The 22,090-nt window shown below is 42.0% G+C and overlaps 1 protein-coding gene across 2 annotated transcripts; it reads right to left on the minus strand.

The window, feature by feature from the left end:
* Positions 1-478: 478 nt before the first annotated feature.
* On the minus strand, positions 479-21,755 carry LOC124595926. Of its 2 annotated transcripts, none has more exons than XM_047134842.1 (2): positions 21,629-21,755; positions 479-1,162 (listed from the first exon to the last, which is right to left on the minus strand). In XM_047134842.1, exons 1-2 carry the CDS (start codon positions 21,641-21,643, stop codon positions 815-817), a joined length of 363 nt encoding a protein of 120 aa, XP_046990798.1. In that variant the 5' UTR covers positions 21,644-21,755; the 3' UTR covers positions 479-814. The 2 variants fall into 2 exon arrangements, with proteins under 2 accessions (XP_046990798.1, XP_046990797.1); XM_047134841.1 differs by lacking the exon at positions 21,629-21,755 and adding an exon at positions 13,442-13,614.
* Between the last annotated feature and the right edge of the window lie 335 nt (positions 21,756-22,090).

Genomic DNA, 22,090 nt, shown 5'->3' on the forward strand with positions numbered 1-22,090 from the left:
CTCCTGCAATGCTGGAACGTGTGGACACTCTAATTCTAGATGATCGACAGATCACAATCAAACACCTCACTGCTCAATTGGACGTCTCTGTTGGTGGTGCCGATACACTCGGCCACTAGTTAAGGTACTCAAAGCTGTATGCCCGGTGGGTTCATCGCCACCTAACGAAAGACAACAAACAGGAACGAAGAACTGTCTGTGAGGGACGCAGTACGTGGACGGTGGGGAGGTCATTGATGTAGCAAGACGTTGGCTCCGACGTCGGCCAGTAGAGAGACGCCTTGTTGGCATATAGGCCTTCGAATTGAACGGAGATTGTGTTGAATGACAGGGTTTTGTTGCCCAAAAGATTTGGGAATAATAAGGTGTATTGGGATCCTGAATAAAACCAAACTACTTCCAAAAAAATACCTGTTGCGTTACTTATTGAACGCCCCTCGTATAATATAATACGTACATTAAGAGTTCCAATACAACATTTATAAGGTTTGATTTAACTTTATTGCCATCATTTTGATCGGAGCAAGTTACACAGATATATGAAGAAAGGTGGCTCCATTAGGAGAGAAGCTACCGATTCTACGGATATGTGCAGCAAAGTGTCAATTTCTGGAAGATAAGAATATATGAGAATGAGGAGCAGAACGTGACTAATACGGAAAAACTCTAGTGTGGCATGAGGTTGCCAGAGTACTATAGTACTTGTTCTGTTGTTACAGACGCTATGTGCAAAGTCTGACTGAGGTTTCTAACCTCGCGTTTTCGTAGTACGCAAAGTTCTCCACGGGCTTTAGTGGGTCTGGAGATTTCCGAGCTAAGCAGTCCAGCCGGCAGCCGCCTGGGGGTAAAGCTTCTGGAAGCACTCCTGCTTGAAGGTGCAGCCGGTGACGACGTTGAAGACGAATCCGGCGGGGCAGGACTTGGGGATGGGCTGCAGTCCGCGCACGGGTCCCATGTAGACGCAGATGCGGAAGACGGGCGAGCAGGCGTCCGAGGTGTCCGGGAAGGCGCCGGGCCCCGGGCACTCGTCCGTCTGCCAGCGCTGCCACCACGAGCCCCAAGGGCTGGCCGCTGGAGAGGCAGCAGCCGCAGCTGCAGCAGAGGGGGCAGCAACAGCGGTCTGCGCCAGCAGCGACAGGGCCACCACCGCCAGCAACGCCATCTGTTGACATGGAGAACAGCATTGCGTTAAGGGGGACGTGCACGAAAACACATTTAAAAGATGCACCAAGTTCCTCGCATTACACAGTATACACACTACTGGCAATTAAAATTTCTACACCACGAAGATGACGTGCTACAGACGCTAAATTTAACCGACAGGAAGAAGATGCTGTGGTATGCAAATGATTAGCTTTTCAGAGCTTCCACACAAGGCTGGCGCCGGTGGCGACACCTACAACGTGCTGACACGAGGAAAGTTTCCAACCGATTTCTCATACACAAACAGCAGTTGACCGGCGTTGCCTGGTAAGACGTTGCTGTGATGCTTCGTGTAAGGAGGAGAAATGCGTACCAACACGTTTCAGACTTTGATAAAGGTCGAATTGTACCCTATCGCGATTGCGGTTAATCGTATCGCGACATTGCTGCTCGTGTTGGTCGAGATCCAATGACTGTTAGCAGAATATGGAATCGCTGGGTTCAGGAGGGTAATACGGAACGCCGTGCTGGATCCCAACGGCCTCGTATCACTAGCAGTCGAGATGACAGGCACCTTATCCGCATGGCTTTAACGTATCGTGCAGCCACGTCTCGATCCCTGGGTCAACAGATGGGGACGTTTGCAAGACAACAACCATCTGCACGAACGGTTCGACGATGTTTGCAGCAGCATGGACTATCAGCTCGGAGACCATAGCTGCGGCTACCCTTGACGCTGCATCACAGACAGAAGCGCCTGCGATGGTGTACTCAACGACGAACCTGGGTGCACGAATGGCAAAACGTCATTTTTTCGGATGACTCCACGTTCTGTTTACAGCATCATGATGATCGCATCCGTGTCCGGCGACATCGCGGTGAACGCACATTGGAAGCTTTTATTCGTCATCGCCATACTGGCCTATCACCTGGCGTGATGGTACGGGGTACCATTGGTTACACGTCTCGGTCACCTCTTGTTCGCATTGACGGCACTTTGAACAGTGTACGTTACATTTCAGATGTGTTACGACCCGTGGCTACCCTTCATTTTACGACCCGTGGCTCTACCCTTCATTCGATCCCTGTGAAACCCTACATTTCAGCAGGATAATGCACGACCGTATGTTCCAGGTCCTGTTCGGGCCTTTCTGGAAAAAGAAAATGTTCGACTGCTCCCCTGGCCAGCACATTCTCCAGATCTCTCACCAATTGAAAACGTCTGGTCAATGGTGGCCGAGCAACTGGCTCGTGACAATACGCCAGTCACTACTCTTGATGAACTGCGGTATCGTGTTGAAGCTGCATGGGCAGCCGTACCTGTACACGCCATCCAAGCTCTGTTTGACTTAATGGCCAGGCGTATGATGGCCGTTATTAACGCCAGAGGGGGTTGTTCTGGGCACTGATTTCTCAGGATCTACGCACCCAAGTAGCGTGAAAATGTAATCACATGTCAGTTCTAGTATAATATATTTTTCCAATGAATACCCGTTTGTCATTTGCATTTCTTCTTGGTGTAGCAATTTTAATAGCTGTGTATTAAACGTCTTTATAGTATTTAAAATTTTATTTTCAGGAACTATTTTCTGTGCTTAATCTCTTTGCATGTAGTAAGCTTCTCTCATGAAGTTTTCTGAATTTATCGACTAGGAGAATTTCAATAATTTGTAATTATAAGTAAGTTTAATACAAAATCCATGCAAAATTCCAAGCGCTTTCCCACTTATTTCACTTAACACACCAAACTTCAAAATTTACTCTTCAGGCAACATTTATTGCGTTCATAGAAATAACAGTACATAATCTCATAATTCTAGCCTGCATAGATTCTGAGAAAAGTTACACACACTTTAAAAAAACATAATTTCCAGGAAATGCAATTTTAAGTTAATTCTAATGTTTCTTCTTATGACATATCTTCAGATGGCCACATGTTTGTACTCAAGGTCCTCTCTCCCTTCAAGGCTTCTCTCCCAGTTTCTTGTTTTCGGCCTTCTTTCCTTTATTACGTCTTCAAATGACTTTTCAGTTGCAGAGAGGCGCTACAAATTATTTTTCTCAAGATGTCTTGAATGAAATTTCCTATCTTAAAGCCCAGTCTCTCTAAGACCTTCATCCTCCCTACGTTCCCGTCATTAAATACCAGAACTGCATCATAAGTTGCAGTTCTGGTAACTGTAACATACAAAAATGTGGTTTTAGGGCATTGTTCCGATATGAGTGAATTTAGTGACTCATTTGGATTCTGGATTTTGCCATGAACACGCATTTCTAGAAGTTCAGGATCGGCCAGAAACATGTAAGTGGGCTTGGCAATATCCAGGATACAATTTGGAAGCCTCTCCTTGTGAATGTAGGGGTTGTTATCTCTTTGAGACTATAGATATTTACACGAGCTAATGCGGCACAGCGGGGGTAAGCTACTTCGAACAGCATAGTGAACGCATCATTGTAACCAAGACAGACACGAAGCCCACGCCTACCACATTTGCACAAGTATATATGCCAACCAGCTAAGCAGATGACGAAGAGATTGAAGAAATGTCTGATGAGATAAAAGAAATTATTCAGATAGTGAAGGGAGACGAAAATTAAATAGTCATGGGGGACTGAAATTCGATAGTAGGCAAAGGAAGAGAAGGAAAAGTAGAAGGTGAATATGGAATGGGGTAAGGAATGAAAGAGAAAGCCGCCTGGTAGAATTTTGCACAGAGTATAACTTAATCACAGCTAATACTTGGTTTAAGAATCATCAAAGAAGGTTGTATTCGTAGAAGAGGCCTGGAGATACTGGAAGGTTTCAGACAGATTATATTATGGTAAGAAAGAGATTTAGGAACTAGGTTTTAAATTGTAAGACACATCCACGAGCAAATGTGGACTCGGACCACAATCTATTGGTTATGAACTGTAGATTAAAACCGGAAACACTGTAAAAAGGCAGAAGATGAGACCCGTATAAACTGAAAGAACCAGAGATTGTAGAGTGTTTCAGAGAGAGCATTAGGGAACGATTGACAAGAATGGGGGAAAGAAATACAGTAGAAGAGGAATGGGTAGCTTTGAGAGATCAAATAGTGAAGGCAGCAGAGGATCAAGTAGAAAAAAAGACAGGGGCTAGTAGAAATCCTTGGGTAACAGAAGAGATATTGAATTTAATTGATGAAAGGAGAAAATGCAAAAATGCTGTAAATGAAGCAGCCAAAAATGAATATAAACGTCTCAAAAATGAGATCGACAGGAAGTGCAAAATAGCTAAGCAGGGATGGCTAGAGGACAAATGTAAGGAGGCAGAGGCATATATCACTAGCGGTGAGATAGATAAGCCTACAGGAAAATTAAAGAGACCTTTGGAGAAAAGAGAACCACTTGTTTGAATATCAAGGGCTCAGGTGGAAAACCAGTACTAAGCAAAGAAGGGAAAGCAGTAAGGTGGAAGGAGTATATAGAGGGTCTATACAAGGGCGATGTATTGGAGGGCAATATTGTGGAGATGGAAGAGGACGTAGATGAAGATGAAATGGGAGATACGATACTGCGTGAAGAGTTTGACAGAGCACTGAAAGACCTCAGTCAAAACAAGGCCCTGGGAGTAAACAACATTCCATTAGAACTGCTTATGGCCTTGGGAGAGCGAGCCATGACAAAACTCTACCATCCGGTGAGCAAGATGTATGAGAGAGGCGGAATACCCCCATACTTAAAGAAGAATGTAATAATTCCAATTCCAAAGAAATCAGGTCTTGACGGATGTGAAAATTACCAAACTATCACTTCAATAAGTTACGGCTGCAAAACACTAACACGAATTCTTTACAGATGAATGGAAAAACTGCTAGAAGCCGACCTTGGAGAAGATCAGTTTGGATTCCGCAGAAACGCTGGAACACGTGAGGCAATACTGACCCTACGACTTATCTTAAAAAATAGATTAAGAAAAGGCAAACCTACTATTCTGGCATTTGTAGACATAGAGAAAGCTTTTCACAATGTTGACTGGAATACTCTCTTTCAATTTCTGAAGGTGCCAGGGTTCAAACACAGGGAACGAAAGGCTTTTTACAATCTGTACAGAAACCAGATGGCATTTATAAAAATCGAGGGGCATAAAAGAGAAGCAGTAGTTGGGAAGGGAGTGAGACAGGGTTGTAACCTATCCCCATGTTATTCATCCGTATATTGAGCAAGCAGTTAAGGAAACAAAAGAAAAATCGAATTAGGAATTAAAGTCCAGGGAGAAGAAATAAAAACGTTAAGGTTTTCCGATGACATTGTAATTCTGTCAGAGACAGCAAAGGACTTGGAAGAGCAGTCGAACGGAATAGACAGTGTCTTGAAAGGGAGATATAAGATGAACAACAAAAGGAAAACGAGAATAATGGAATGTAGTCGAATTAAATCAAGCGATGCTGAGGGAATTAGATTAGGAAATGAGACACTTAAAGTAGTAAATGAGTTCTGCTATTTGGGGAGCAAAGTAACTGATGATCGTCGAAGTAGAGAGGACATAAAATGTAGACTGGCAATGGCAAGGAAAGCGTTTCTGAAGAAGAGAAGTTTGTTAATATCAAGTATAGATTTAAGTGTGAGGAAGTCTTCTGAAAGTATTTGTTTGAAGTGTAGCCATGTATGAAAGTGAAACATGGACAATAAATAGATTTTAGACGAGAAGAGAATAGAAGCGTTCAAAATGTGGTGTTACAGAAGAACGCTGAAGATTAGATGGCCAGATCACGTAACTAATGAGGAGCTACTGAACAGAACTGGGGAGAAGAGGAATTTGTGGCACAACTTGACTAGGAGAAGGGATCGGTTGGTAGGACGTGTTCTGGGGCGTCAATGGATCACCATTGTAGTTTTGAAGGGCAGCATGGAGGGTAAAAATAGGAGGGAGACCAAGAGATGAATACACTAAGCAGATTCAGAAGGATGTCGGTTGCAGTAGGTAATTCGAGATGAAGAAGCTTGCATGGAGAGCTGCATCAAACCAGTCTCTGGACTGAAGACCACAACAACAACAACAATTGTGTGGCACAGATGATGAATTGTATGTTCATCTGTTGACACCATGTGGTAATATCTATCCCAAACTATTTTTCATACCAGTTACATTACATACATTCCATTTGATAGCCTTGCCATTATACACTTGTAGAGTGTCTGTCATCGTCTTTGTGAGTCTGTTGTGTCCACCAATTCCCTTTCCATGTTCTAACTATTTGTCTTTCATACCACTAACAAAAGTCAAAGATGATCTATAAAACCAAAGAGTATATGTCGTTGCCTTTTGGATGCATCCTCTGCAAGTTTTCTTGAAAGTAATCCACGGAATCGTTGTTCACCTAGTTAGTATCGAAGGGTGACTTCGAAAAATGGTGCTGGCACGAAGGTTGCGTCACACATTTAGTTATATTTCAGGCACTTCGTATGTAATATAATCTCTGAAACTTCGGGTATTTATAGTCATGAGTTCTGCTACTAAATAAAAATAAACTCAAAATTGATATTTTCGGTCTGATTCATGAACGTCCCTCTTAAGGAGATATAGTTCTGTTTTCTGTTCTGTAATGTACCTTACACTGTCCTGAAAATGTTGGTGTATCATATATTTAAAACAATAAGACCTTCAAATTATTTTTTTTTTAATTTGACATGTGACTGACACTTTTCACCAACTCATCTACACTGTCACAGTTGACCAGTCACATATTGGATACTACACAGTCTAGAAGGCTGTGAGCTGCCTTGTTTTGACGCCAGTGTTATCTCTCAGTAGTTGGCATTACAAATAATCAAATCAGTCCTTTGATTCTGGAACTAGTTTATTAGATAACAATGTGCTAACCAGCGATTCCTTTAATGCACTTATATATATATATATATGTGTGTGTATGTATGTATATATGTATATGCTGTTCTTTTATATGTATATAAAATGACTAAGCGTAAAAAGAAACGCAAAATGCTGGTAACCGATATCTAAAATCTGAATTTGCGCCTGAAATGAAGGAAGTGTAAATAACCACAAATATGTTTCTGTAGTGGCTACGCCCCATAGTGCCTGGTGTATAAATATAGGCAAGCTGAGTTTTCTGGTAGTCTGGATGCATTTACACATAAACATTATCTTCCTCTGATTGTAATGGAGGCAATCAAACCTATATTCAAAGATGTGGAACATCCAGAACTACTGTATAAATGTTTGCTTGGGAAACCCATAATGTGACATTCCCTTCAATAATGTTGTGTGATGCCATGTACCTAAAACCTGCTTTTTGCCCTCATGACTCTAAAGTCAGCAGTGTCCCACAATGCAATAACATTTATAGTGGGAACCATTAAGGACTGAAGGTTCTGGAAGGGTTAGGGGTGAGATTAGAGCAGAATAAAGCTAGAAAAATGTGAGGACTGGATGTGCTTCATATAAACCAAGCCGAGTTCGCTGCCAATCAAATCATAAAAAAGCAGGGAATTAAAGAAGAGGGCAAGCATTGAGCGAATGTAACCCTGAAGAGGACATTGAATGTGGACCCTGACAATCCTAGTGCATGAAAGAGTCAGAACAGTAAGTCAGCACGAATGTTTGCAAGTGAAAATCTTAAAATTCAGTGTCTCGGAACTACTTTATTTACTATGAATGACCCAAGAATAGGGCTTAACACACAGATTTGCTGTTTCATTTTTTATGTCCCTTTATTTACAAAATATCTGCCATATAAATTAACTGTTTGAGAAAATTTCACTGCCTCATACTTAATTGTTTCAATAGTTCTAGTTCAGTAGATCTACAAAAATAGATTCATTAATTATTGAATATCGGAAGTTGGAGTCTTAAAAACTTTCCCAAATAATGCATCACAAAGTTTGGTAATTTCATATTGGTAGCATCCGACATAGGACATCTCCCCTTAAGGTCGACTAACATGAGAAACTTTCTTGCGTCAGTCGAAAGTACAATCCTACGTACTATAAATGGAAACTTGTAACTGGATTGAGTATTTCTTGGTAGGAAGGAGGCAACATGTTATCTTGGATGGAGAGTCATCGACAAATGTAACCTAACCTAACCTAACCTAATCTAACCTAAGTAACTGCAGGTGTGCCCCTTAAATCTGTGCTGGGACCCTTACTCGTCGTGTAGTATGTTAATGCCCTTACCAATAATTTTAATAGCAGCATCAGACTTTCTGCAGGTCACATAGTTATCTACAACGAAATACTGTCTGAAAACAGTCTGCACAAATATACAGTCGGATCTTGATAAGATTTCAAAGTGGTGCAAAGACTGGCACATTCCTTTGAATGTTCAGAAATGTGAAATAGTGTACTTCACAGTACGAAAAAATGTAGTATCCTATGACTACAATATCACTGAGTCACAGCTGGAATCAGTCAACTCATACAGATTTGTAGGAATATGAAATGGAATGATCGCCTAACCTCACTTGTAGGTGAAGAAGGAGGCAGACTTCGATCATCGGTAGAATTCTACGAAAGTGCAGTCATTCTAAAAGCAAATTGGTTACGAAAGACTCATACTACCTATCCTAGAATACTGTTCGTACACAGAGAAGGGCAGCACAAGTAGTCACTCTCTTGTTTGGGCCGCAATAGAGTGTCACAGAGATGTTGAAAGAACTTAACTGGCTGACTCTTGAAGATAGACATAATATGTCCCACGCAAGTTCCAAGAGCCAACCTCAAACGTTGAATCTAGGAATACGCTACAACCCCCTACAGATCGCTCCCGTAGGTATCACGCAAACAAGATTAGACTACTTAAAGATTCAACACAGGCGTACAAGCAATCTTTGTTCCCGTGCTCCATATGTGACTATGATGGGAAGTACCATCTGATATGCACTTCACAGTGATTTAAAGATATGGATGTAGTTGTAGATGTCGATGGGAGGGGATTGCTGCACGTATGCGTTTTGTTTCTTCTTCCAAAGCCCTTCAAGTAGAGATTCTATTCCTATCATTGTAATTGGCCCAGATTTATCCCAGTGACGCAATTTACATCATTTTTTAATACTGCAACGAATATTAAAGAACAGTCTGGAATAATATTTAAAACCAACGTACTGTATCAACAAATATCTCTCTGTTAATACGAATAAAAAGCCTCTAATACAGACAAACTACAGCATCATACGAGAGAACGTAATATAGCATAACCATCTGTAGCCGTCAAAATTAATTACAATGAGAAAAAATAATGTATAGCCAAGGATCTAAAAAGAAACTAGTACAAATTAATAGTGAAGTCAAAAAAGCAGGTACGCTATTAGCTCGAAAAATGTGTTACTAATTGTGACTAGTAGGTTATAATGGAGAGCGAATGGCTGAGTTTGGTTTATGGAAGAACTCTGGGAGACGGTAGCTGTTCTATAAAGAAGACCGCCTATAGAATATTTGTAAAATTCGTTTTTGAGCGGTACCCTAGTGTTTGGGATCCCCAACATGTCAGATTAAAAGTAGACATCAAAGCAGTTCAGACGTGTGCTTCTAAATTTTTTTCCAGTAGTTCCGATGAAAATGCTTCTGCTACAGAAATGCATCGTGAATTCAAATGGGAATCCCTGGGGAGAATGTGACATTCTTTTCGGGAAACACTGTTGAGAATATTTAGATAACCTGATCTGCGGCTGTCTGCAGTGATGGATCACAACGTCAAAGGAAACATATTGGCATTCGTCATAAGCAGTGTAGGAAAATCATGAAAATTTACATGTTTATTGCTGGACAGGGTTTTAAATCAACATCCTCGTAAGAACTTATCACTGAGCCACACCTCTAGATAATACTGACGTCAACAGTGAGCAAGAGTTAAGGTGTGTGTGTGTGTTTGTGTGTGTGGGTGGGTGGGTGGGTGGGTGGGTGGGTATCGGCCATACATTTCCTTTTTTATTTCCACCTTTGAAGTGGTGATGCTACGTCGACGCAGCAAACATATTTGGAATAAGGCTACAAATGTTGGGTGGGGTTGATCGTTTCAGTAATTGTTTTGGAAATGCGTTTCATGTTGAGCAACGAGCCGCACACAGTATTTAAACCTGCCAGATTGGAGATGTGAGCCGTGACGGCAACGCAATATCGACCCGGGAAGCACAGAACTTAGAGAAGCTTTCGACGACCTAACAATTTGTTAACGCCAGCCTCAGATTCGAATTGATACCTGCATGATTGTAGTAATACTTTTAGTTACGCTAGACCAGAATATTTTACATTCAACTGAATATTGTCTGTATTATATGAAAGATAGTTAGGGATTATATGGCAGAGTCATTGTATATATATATATACTTTCAAAATATATTTTACGTGGTATGAGAATTGAGTGACTATGTGATGAACTTATTTTGAATTTATTACAATACACGGAGGTGACTAAAGTCGTGGGATAGCGATATGTATGTATACATATGGCGATAGTGTCGCGTACATAAGGTAGAAAATGGCAATGGCTCTAAATGGCTCTGAGCACTATGGGACTCAACTGCTGAGGTCATTAGTCCCCAAGAACTAAGAACTAGTTAAACCTAACTAACCTAAGGACATCACAAACATCCATGCCCGAGGCAGGATTCGAACCTGCGACCGTAGCGGTCTTGCGGTTCCAGACTGCAGCGCCTTTAACTGCACGGCCACTTCGGCCGGCAAAATGGCAATGCATTGGTGTAGCTGTCATAAGTACTCAGGTGGCCGCAAGACGGAAAATAACAGACTTTTAACCCGGAAAGGTAGTCGGAGCTAGACGCATGGGTCATTACATTTCGTAAATCGTTAGGCAGTTCAATATTCTCCGATCCACAGTGACAAGTGCGTACCGAGAATACCACATTTCAGGCGTTACCTTTCACTAAGAACAACGCAGAGGCCGATGGCCATCACTTAATGACCCAGTGTTGTTAAGTACTTACAGACAAGCAACACTGTGTGAAGTAACCGCAGAAACGGATGGGGTACGTACGACAAACGTATCCGTTATGGCAGTGCGGCGAAACTTGGCGCTGATGGACTATGACAGCACACGACCGAGCCAGCGCCTTTGCTAACAGCACGACATTGCTTGCAGAACCTCTCCTGGGCTCGTTACCGTGTCGATTGGACCGTAGGCAGCTGCAAAACCGTGGGCTGGTCAGGTGAGTCCCGATTGCAGATGGTAAGAGCTGATGGTAGGGTTCGAGTGTGGCGCAGACCCATCGGAGTATGGATCCAAGTTGTTAACAAGGTACTGTGTTAGCTAGTGGTGGCTCCGTAATAGTGTAGGCTGTGTTTACACGGGATTGACTGGATCCTCTGCTCCAACTGAACCGATCATTGACTGAAAATGGTTATATTCGGCTAATTGGAGATGGAATTTATGTGGATGACAATGTGCTACGTCACAAGGCTACAGTTCTTGAAGAGCATTCTGGACAATTCAAGCGAATGATTTGGCATCCTGATCGCACGACATTAATCCCATCGAACATTCATGGGACATAATTCACAGATCAGTTCATGCACAAAATCCTACACCGGCAACACTTTCGCAGTTATGGACGACTACTGAAGCAGCATGGCTCATTGTTTCTGCAACTTCTAACGACTTTTTGAGTCCAGACCACGTCCAGTTGCTGCGCGATGCAGGCATAAGTAGGTTCGACACGATATTATGAGGTATATCATGACTTTCCATACCTCATTGTACAGCGCAAGTTGCCATTCACTTAAAGCTTGAAATGGGTTGCAGGAAGAGAAAATTATTCTTTGGGTGTAGTGATTTACTGCTTCGAAATTGTTATTCGCCTTGAGCTAAGGAACTTTTGCTATTGTGAAAATTACGTATCTTTTGGGTATTCAAATGCGAATTTAGGGCCCCAAGAAGAAGTACTCATACGTTGCACATAGCAGAGGATTTTTGTTTTAGTCCTCTTTTTATGGACGGTTCACCCTAGCCATATTCGTAGAGGTGTTATTTAGCGTGAAATGCGCCCTTGAGAACTCGATGTTGGAAATTCCCAGTCTTTCTGGCCAGTTATTGAGAGAGCCACAACAAGTTTCACATGACACAAATGGTACCATTACCGGTTTCAATTTCTTACCAATCTTCATATGGTCTGTTTGAGAAGAAAGAAAAAGGATGATAGTTCTGTACCCTGGTCCTAAATTGAGAATCAAACTTCCATGAATATATTACACAGTAAGTCGTCAAATTGTATCTCGTCAATTGAACACAGATGTGTTTGCACTGTAAACGCCGCTCCAGCCCTCTTCATTTGACGATTTGCTATGTAAGATATTTCTCTACGGATAGTTGTATATGGAAAACAAATTTATAACTTAGTTCCCTAGCGTTTCATCCTTCTTCTTTTTTTTCAGATATCGAGAGGTTGTAACAATGGAAAATTGTACCGAAATGCAGGAGGATCTGCAACGAATTGACGCATGGTGCAGGGAATGGCAATTGAATCTCAATGTAGACAAATGTAATGTGCTGCGAATACATAGAAAGAAAGATCCTTTATCATTTAGCTACAATATAGCAGGTCAGCAACTGGAAGCAGTTAATTCAATAAATTATCTGCGAGTAGGCATTAGGAGTGATTTAAAATGGAAAGACCACATAAAATTAATCGTCGGTAAATCAGATGCCAGACTGAGATTCATTCGAAAAACCCTAAGGAAATGCAGTCAGAAAACATAGAAAGTAGGTTACAGTACAATTGTTCTCCCACTGCTTGAATACTGCTCACCGGTGTGGGATTCGTACCAGATAGGGTTGATTGAAGAGATAGAGAAGATCCAATGGAGAGCAGCGCACTTCGTTACAGGATCATTTAGTAATCGCGAAAGCGTTATGGAGATGATAGATAAAATCCAGTGGAAGACTCTGCAAGAGAGACGCTCAGTAGCTTTGTTGAAGTTTTGAGAACATACTTTCACCGAGGAGTCAAGCAGTATATTGCTCCCTCCTACGTATATCTCGCGAAGAGACTATGAGGATAAAATCAGAGAGATTAGAGCCCACACAGAGGCGTACTGACAATCTTTCTTTCCACGAAAAATACGAGACTGGAATAGAAGGGAGACCCGATGGAGGTACTCAAGGTGCCCTCCGCCACACACCGTCAGGTGGCTTGCGGAGTATGGATGTAGATGTAGATCCCCTGATAATGACTTCATAACAAGTCTAAACCATTAATATTACCATGTGTGCGACCTGAGACTAAAATACTTGCTTGCTGTAGTTTCCAACTCACACCGAAGCGCAACGTACAGGCTAAGGAATCAAGAGAATAATGCCTACCATTTTTGCGTCAGAAGCGATTCCCGTTCCACAAAGGCTAGAGGACCTCAGAGTGCTGCCGTGAATCACTGTTCTCATTACTGTGCGAGAAGCTACACTGATATTTCCGTGGAGACTGCGCCGCGAAATGATGCTGCTTGTACAGCACGCTTCTGAGCCTGTCTCTCACTGTTGTTCATGGTCGCCGACTGCCACTGTGAGGCTCAGAGGTTCTCGCTTGATAAGGCCCTAAAGAGGACAGATTGTTTCTTGTACTCGCCGCTGGCTTCTGAATTAGCTTCCGATCGATGTACAACACTTTGTTTAAAGCGAGCAAAAATTTGTAAACACTTGTACGTTTTCTTTCTTTTTCGATGTTTACATTTTTCTCTTTCTTTTGCCACAATTTACATCATTCCCGGTATTTCTCTGCCTTTTATGAATCAAACACTCTACAGATGAGTTTTTCCAGGAATTATTAACTTGGGAGCTAACCAATAGAGAAAAAAATTACAGTGCCTATCCTCCTTGTCAAAAGGGCGATAATTAGCAAAGAAAACTGCACTGAGCGTCTACGGTTATATCTCCATCTAAACTCAACTAAACTCCGTTCGAAATGGCCATGAAGGTGCAACGGTTTCGGCTGGCCGCCATGTCATCCTTAGCCCACAAGCGTCACTGGATGCGGATATGGAGGAACACGTGGTCAGCACACCGCTCTTCCGGCCGTAAGTCAGTTTACGAGGCTAGAGCCGCCACTTGTCACTCAAGTAGCTCCTCAATTTGCCTCACAAGGGCTGAGTGCACCCCACTTACCAACAGTGCTCAACAGATCAGATGGTCACCCAACCAAGTGCTAGCACAGCCCGACAGCGCTTAACTTCGGTGATCTGGCGTAAATCGGTGTTACCACTGCGGCAAGACCGTTGGGATATCTCCAGCTAGATCACGCAAACCTCTTTAAGGATGGTACTTGGGGTACCACTATCATTTATTCTCTTGCCGGACTGTTCCATTTGAGAATTCTACATGCCTGATTTTCTTCAACTACACTTTAGTACATGTAAGTCGGACTGAGTAATATTTTCCTCGTCTCTAGGAACATACCCTCTCGGAATTTAGAAGTAAACTTTTCCGTGGCGCACAACGCCTCTCTTACAGCGTCAACGACTTTAAATGTATAAACAGCTTCGTGGTACTCTCACATACTAAATTAATTAGTGACGAAACGCGCTGCTCTTCTTTAAACCTTCTCTATTTCTTCTATTAATCCCAATGGTAAAGATCACAGACTACTGATAAATATTCAAGAATCGGTCGGACGAGGATTTTTGAGCTACTTCCGTTAAGGAATCAAACTGGCATTTGCCTTTCATCAAGGGAAGTGGGTTAAATGAGTATTTCATTAATTTTGAAACAGCTATTCAATCCGAGAAGTTACAAAACCAGACCTGTTTTTGGAATATAATTCTTTTCAACATTTAATTTATTGTTTAATGCTGTACCATCTTGCCCATAATATACAGAACAGACCTGAGCCCACACGAAAATCCACAGTCACAGTATTATTAACGCATATGTTCTGGGATAAACAACGAATATTTTCACACAATTACAATCCTAATGATTGAACCGACATATATTTCCACACATCTTTACACAGTATATCGTCAGGTGCCTATAGCCATCTACCACCAAAGAGACCAAACAAGAAAAGAGTTTGTTAAAGTAATAAAAATTTAATATTTCTACATGGAAGCACGTGAATTTGTAATATTTATATAATAATGTACTATGTCACTTATATATATATATATATATATATATATATATATATATATATATATATATATATATATATATAGCCGGTTTATGCGAATAATTGCCACGTAAAGTGCCCTCCGCCACACACCGTTGGGTGGCTTGCGGAGTATAAATGTAGATGTAGATGTAGATTACGTCAATGTTCAAGGAGTTTGCTGTGCATCCACTTCTTTGTTCGGCATTTTATGCCGCTTTCATTGTGATGAATGGCGACAATTGGTAAAACAGTATCTACAGTGCAGAGTTATTACACTGAGATGACAAAAGTCATGGGATAGCGGTATGTAAATATACAGATGGCGGTAGACGATCGACGCGAGTGCCTCTGCTAACAGCACTACATCGCCTGCTGCGCCTCTCCTGGCCTCGTGACCATATCGGTTGTACCTTGGACGATTGCAAAACCGCTACCCGGTCAGATGAACCACGATTTCAATTGGTAGGAGCCGATGCTAGGCTTCTAGTATGGTGCAGACCACGCAAAGCCTTGAACCCAAGTTATCACAAGGCACTGTGCAAGCTGGTGGTGGCTCCATAATGGTGTGGGCTGTGTTTACATGGAGTGAACTGGGTACTCTGGTCCAACTGAATCGATCATTGAATGGATATAGTTATGTTCGGCTACTACGAGACCATTTGCTGCCTTTCATGGCCTTCATATTCCCAAACAACGATGGAATTTTTATGAATTACGATCAATCATTGTGCCGGACTTTCACTGTTTGCGACTGGTTTGAAGAACTTTCTGGACAATTCGAGCCAATGATTTAACCACCCAGATCGCACGACATGAATCCCATCAAACATGTATGGGACATAATCGAGTTCGAGTCTCGATCCGGCACACAGTTTTCATCTGCCAGGAAGTTTCATAATCGAGAGGTCAGTTAGTGCACAATATCCTGCACCGGCAACACTTTCGCAATTGTGGACGGCAGTAGAGGCAGCACAGCTCAACGTGTCTGCAGTGGACTTCCAACGACTTGATTTCTCGACGCCACCTCGAGTTGCTACACTACGCCGGGCAATAGAAGAGTCGACACTATGTTAGGTGGTATCCCATGACTTGTGTCACCTCGGCGTATCCTGCGAGATATACAAACTGACGGCGCCGTTTTGTTCGAAAATTTCAGTAGAACGTCACAACAAGTCTTTGATTTTCTGTTTTAGTTGTTAGCACACTAGACTCGCAATCGGGAGTCTGTTCGAACCCGCGTCCGGTTAGCCCGCATCTCGTGGTCGTGCGGTAGCGTTCTCGCTTCCCACGCCCGGGTTCCCGGGTTCGATTCCCGGCGGGGTCAGGGATTTTCTCTGCCTCGTGATGGCTGGGTGTTGTGTGCTGTCCTTAGGTTAGTTACGTTTAAGTAGTTCTAAGTTCTAGGGGACTGATGACCATAGCTGTTAAGTCCCATAGTGCTCAGAGCCATTTGAACCATTTGAACCGCGTCCGGTTATCCTGATTTATGTTCTCCGCGTTTTTGATCGGTCCAGGCAAATGCAAATGTCAGCATGGTTCCTCTGAAAGGGCACATGCGATTTCCTTCCCCATAGTTGACACAGCTTGTCGCTCGTATCTAATGAACTCGATGTTGACGGGACGTTAAACCCATTCTTCCTTCAATTGAGCAACTTAGAGCTTGTTGCCCTAGTCAATAAGTTTTTATATGTAATGGAGTTTCTACAGTGGTAAGACTGGCAATAACGTTTCGTCTGGAAATCTGCGACTTATATCCAGACTGAGCTAGTTATTTTCCGTTTCGAAACAAATCATTTCATTGATTAGTCCTGAGATTACGAAATACCTGAGGTTTTGTCATAATGATCATGATTGTGTTGCCTTCCGTAACAACTGGTCAGTGTTTTTTTGTTTTTTTGTCAACACACATCATTGCACATAAATATCACGAAAACATACCCCAGCACAGTACACAACAGATCTCAGATGAGCATAGTTGCCTTTCTTTACCTAATTTTCATTTCATTTTTTAAAGAATTATTTACACGACGTAACTTAAGAATGATTATAGACTAACTACGTCGGCGTCAACAAATTCTGGAATGTCAGAGACCTCAGAATCCGCTACAATGGAGCTCGTGTTTTACAAATTTGTATTTGTATCTCTATGTCCGTCACTTCAGTTTCTAGTAGTCTGTCGAAGAACTCCACCTGTGCTACCTTTCACAATTGTTCAGATGTCAGTCTCCTCAATCTTTGTACTCTTCAGGCGCTTATGCCTGAATGTTCGTCCACAGTTTCCATTTTTTCCAAATACAGTTTTCATAAATTTATAGCTGCTTCTTTTATTTTCCAGCTCAAAGATTTATCAAAATCCTTACAGTAACAAGAGAAGAAACCTGTTATCTTTAATCACTCCCATTTGGTACTCAGGACAAAGCTTCTCAAAATTTTTGTTCAAATAATCTTTGTCTGCAAATCATTAGATGCAGAGTTCCATATGACTCATCTTTGTCTGTAATTCTCATCTATAAATTTCAGAGTGATTTTTCGGAATCAATAGACATCAGTTCACATAAATCGCCTGAAAACATAAGCACAGCACATTACACAACTGAGCCCTCATGGGCTGACTGTGTAAAATGAGCAAAAATTTCCATCATGTACGGAGGGACCAATGCGCTATGGCGCACGTCCTTCAGTTCGAACAATTTATGCATGCGCATACGTGCCTGCGCTGTTGGAAATGTGCAACGCATGCACGCAGTTGAACAGAAAAAAAGTAACGTGTGGACACCGCTTTATAACTGCAACAGCCAGCACCCATTTCACTAAAGGGGAAACACTTTCAGAATCTCAATGTAGACAAGTGTAATGTGCTGCGAATACATAGAAAGAAAGATCCTTTATCATTTAGCTACAATATAGCAGGTCAGCAACTGGAAGCAGTTAATTCCATAAATTATCTGCGAGTAGGCATTAGGAGTGATTTAAAATCGAATGACCATATAAAATTAATCGTCGGTAAAGCAGATGCCAGACTGAGATTCATTGGAAAAATCCTAAGAAAATGCAGTCCGAAAACAAAGGAAGTAGTTACAGTACACTTGTTCGCCCACTGCTTGAATATTGCTCACCGGTGTGGGATCCGTACCAGATAGGGTTGATAGAAGAGATGGAGAAGATCCAACGGAGAGCAGCGCACTTCGTTACAGGATCATAGAGTAATCGCGAAAGCGTTACGGAGATGATAGATAAACTCCAGTGGAGGACTCTGCAAGGGAGACACTCAGTAGCTCGGTACGGGCTTTTGTTGAAGTTTTGAGAACATACATTCACCTATGAGTCAAGAAGTATATTGCTCCCTCCTACGTATATCTCGCGAAGAGACCATGAGGATAAAATCAGAGAGATTAGAGCCCACACAGAGGCATACCGACAATCTCTTTCCACGAACAATACGAGACTGGAATAGAAGGTAGAACCGATAGAGGTGCTCAAGGTACCCCCCGCCGCTTGCGGAGTATGGATGTAGATGTAGAATACAAATCTTATCTTCAACTAAATTTTGTTGGCGATTAAATTATTCGTCTGACATTATTCCAGGTCTGCTTTTTTCTGTCTCGTTAATGGAAGCTTGCCTATTATAAAAACTGTGTAACTTATAGCTTCTAGTAATAATTATGTCTCTAATAGTAACTCAAGTAACCCACAATGTTACACAGACGCTGCGAAATTATTTTTTTAATACTGGCAAGGAAATAGACTTTACCGTACTCCATGCTTTTGTTACGCATCAGGTTTTCGTACTACGTATGGTTTTGATATGGACGTGACAATATGAATACGTGGAAATGATTTTTATTTCGTTTTTTTTTATCCTGTTCATAACTATCGTTGCCGCTTTAACCTGCGCCGTAACGACAGAGATGGTAATTACAATTGTCGTAGCTCTGTGTGTTTGTGTTTTTCCTTGTTAGAAAACTGTGGGAGAAAATTATTTGTATCATGAAGATTGATTCGTACCTTAGGGCTCAGTGATAATTGGGAGAATGTAAACTAATGAACACATTCGCCAACACTTCCGCGTCATCACCAACGTGGAATGCGACTGGTGTTGCAATAAGTTGATGCTTAAATCTCTGATAACCTTGTCCTGTCTATGCATTAGTTAGATGTTACTTCTCTACAGAATTAAAATTGTAGCATGCATTGCAACAATTGTGGCGCAACCTGACTGGAAGAAGGGATCGACTGGTAGGACACTTACAATGCTTCACTAAGTTTGAAAGGAATACAGTAGATGCTAACAGTGAGTTTTGAAAGATGAAAGCAGCAGAAAGTCAGTTAGGTAAAAAGACAAGACCTGACAGAAATCCTTGATAACACGGGGGGAAGAAAGGAGAAATATAAAAATGCTGAAAACGAAGCAGGCGATAGGGAATGCAAACGACTAAAAATAAGATTAACAGGAAGTATAAAATGGCTTTGCAGGAAGGTTAGAGGACCAATGCAAGGATTTAGAAGCACATATGATTAGGGGAAAGATAGATACCGCTTACAGGAAAATGAAAGATGTCTTTGGAGAAAGGAGAAGCAGCTGTAAAATGTAAGAGCACATTGATGAAGATGAGATGGGACATATGATACTGCAAGAAGAATTTGACGAAGCACTAAGAGACCTTCGTCGAAACATGGTCCCGGTAGCAGACGACATTTTATCAGATCCTTACCTTGCCTTGGGAGATCCAGCCACGATAAAACTCTATCTGGTGTACAAATTGTATGAGAAGGGCAAATAACCCTCACTTCAATAAGAATGTAATAATTCCAATTCCAAAGGAACCAGGTGCTGATAAGTGTGAATATTACAGAACAATCAGTTTAGTAAGACATGGGTGCAAAATACGAACATGAATTCTTTACAGAAGAATGGAAAAGCTGGTAGAAGCAGACCTGGGGAAGGTTCAGTTTAGAATCCGGAGAAATTTTGGAACACGCGAGGCAGTACTCACCCTATGACGAATCTTAGAAGATAGATTAATCAAAGTCAAACCAACGTTTATAGCATTTGTGGCCATTCACACGGTTGACTGGAATATTCTCTTTGAAAGTCTGAAGGCAGCAGGAGTAAAATACAGGGAGCGAAAGGCTATTTACAGCTTGTACAGAAACCAGATGGCAGTTATAAGGCTGGCTCTGAGCACTATGCGACTTAACTTCTGAGGTCATCAGTCGCCTATAACTTAGAACTAATTAAACCTAACTAACCTAAGGACATCACACACATCCATGCTCGAGGCAGGATTCGAACCTGCGACCGTAGCTGTCCCGCGGTTCCGGACTGAGCGCCTAGAACCGCTAGACCACCGCGGCCGGCACTTATAAGGATCAAGGGGCGTGTAACGTAAACAGTGGTTGAGAAGGGAGTGAGAGTTTTGTAGCCTACTGCCGATATGATACAATCTGCATATTCAGCAAAAGGTAAAAAAATCCATAGAAAAATTTGGTGTAGAAATTAAAAGTTCAGGCAAGAGGTTGGCCGACGACATTGTAATTCTTTCAGGGACAGCAAAGGACTTGGAATAGTAGCTGACTGAAACGGACGGTGTTTTAATGGAGGATATAAGATGAACATCAATAAAAGCAAAACAAAGAGAGTGGAATATAGTCAACATAGGTCATGTAATGCTGAGGGAATAACATTAGGAAACGAGACACTTCGAGTAATAGGTGAGTTTTGCTATTTGGATAGTGAAATATCTATTGCTGGCCTACGTAGAGAGGACATAAATCTTTTTTCATGCCATTGACAGTCTATATTTTAGGCTTTTCTGGAAGTATTTATACGGAGTGTAACCACGTAACGACGTGAAACATGGGCGAAAAACAGTTTAGAAAAGAAGAGAACAGAAACTTTTGAAATTTGGTGCTACAGAAGAAGGCTGCAGATTAGACGGGTATATCACGTAACTAAAGATGAGGTTCTGAACAGAATTGGGGAGAAAAGAAATTTGTGGCACAACCTGACTAGAGGAAGGGATCGGTTGATAGGACACATTCTGGGACGTCTAGGGATCACCAGTTTAGTATTGGAAGATATTGTTAGGGGTGGGGACGGGAGGGGGGAATTATCGAGGGAGACCAAGAGATGAATACAGTAAGGCGATTCAGAAGGACGATGTGAGCTGCAGTAGTTATTCGGAGATGAAGAGGCTTCCGCAAGATAGAGTAGCATGGAGAGTTGCATCAAACCACTCTTCGGACAACAACAACAACTACAAGTTGAGCACGTAAGTTGGGCGTTGCACTAGGTCGCTTAAAATACGTCATCTTCTGACAGGCTCCGTTAAAGCGTGTGGGCATAGTGTGGGTAAAGAAAAGTAAAGCAGGTAGGTAGCGAAAAGTCGTCTGAATCAATGACCTACCTGATATGAAGCCATGTTGATCAGCGGAACGTCTCTTCTTGTCACTCGTTAGTTTGGACTCGACTCTCAGCGTTATTCCACGAACACGACAATATATACCTAAAGCGTCTGTTTTGACCAAAGGCTGCAAATAAAATATGACTGTCGTCGTGTCACAAACAGCGGGTGACAGTGACGGGGTGTAGACGGGAGGATGACAGTTGTTTGAGCACAAAATCTCCGGCAGGGCAGGAAGTTTTACGCAATGTTTCTCCGAAAGGGCGTTATGTGAAGGTGCCTCTCCTTATCTAGGATCCCAGTGCGCCGCACGAGCAAGCAAACAGCGAGATAGCATCGTGAATCACTTGTTCATTTGTTCCACCTGCGGTGCTTGCATTCCTCACTGAGTTCGTGGCAACTTTCTGTAAGCAGACCCATCCATGAAGTGACGCATGTACGAATTCGAAAAATTAATGAAGGTCT

This window comes from Schistocerca americana, chromosome 2 (assembly GCF_021461395.2).
Source record: "Schistocerca americana isolate TAMUIC-IGC-003095 chromosome 2, iqSchAmer2.1, whole genome shotgun sequence".
In the NCBI taxonomy this organism is placed as follows: Eukaryota; Metazoa; Arthropoda; class Insecta; order Orthoptera; family Acrididae; genus Schistocerca; species Schistocerca americana.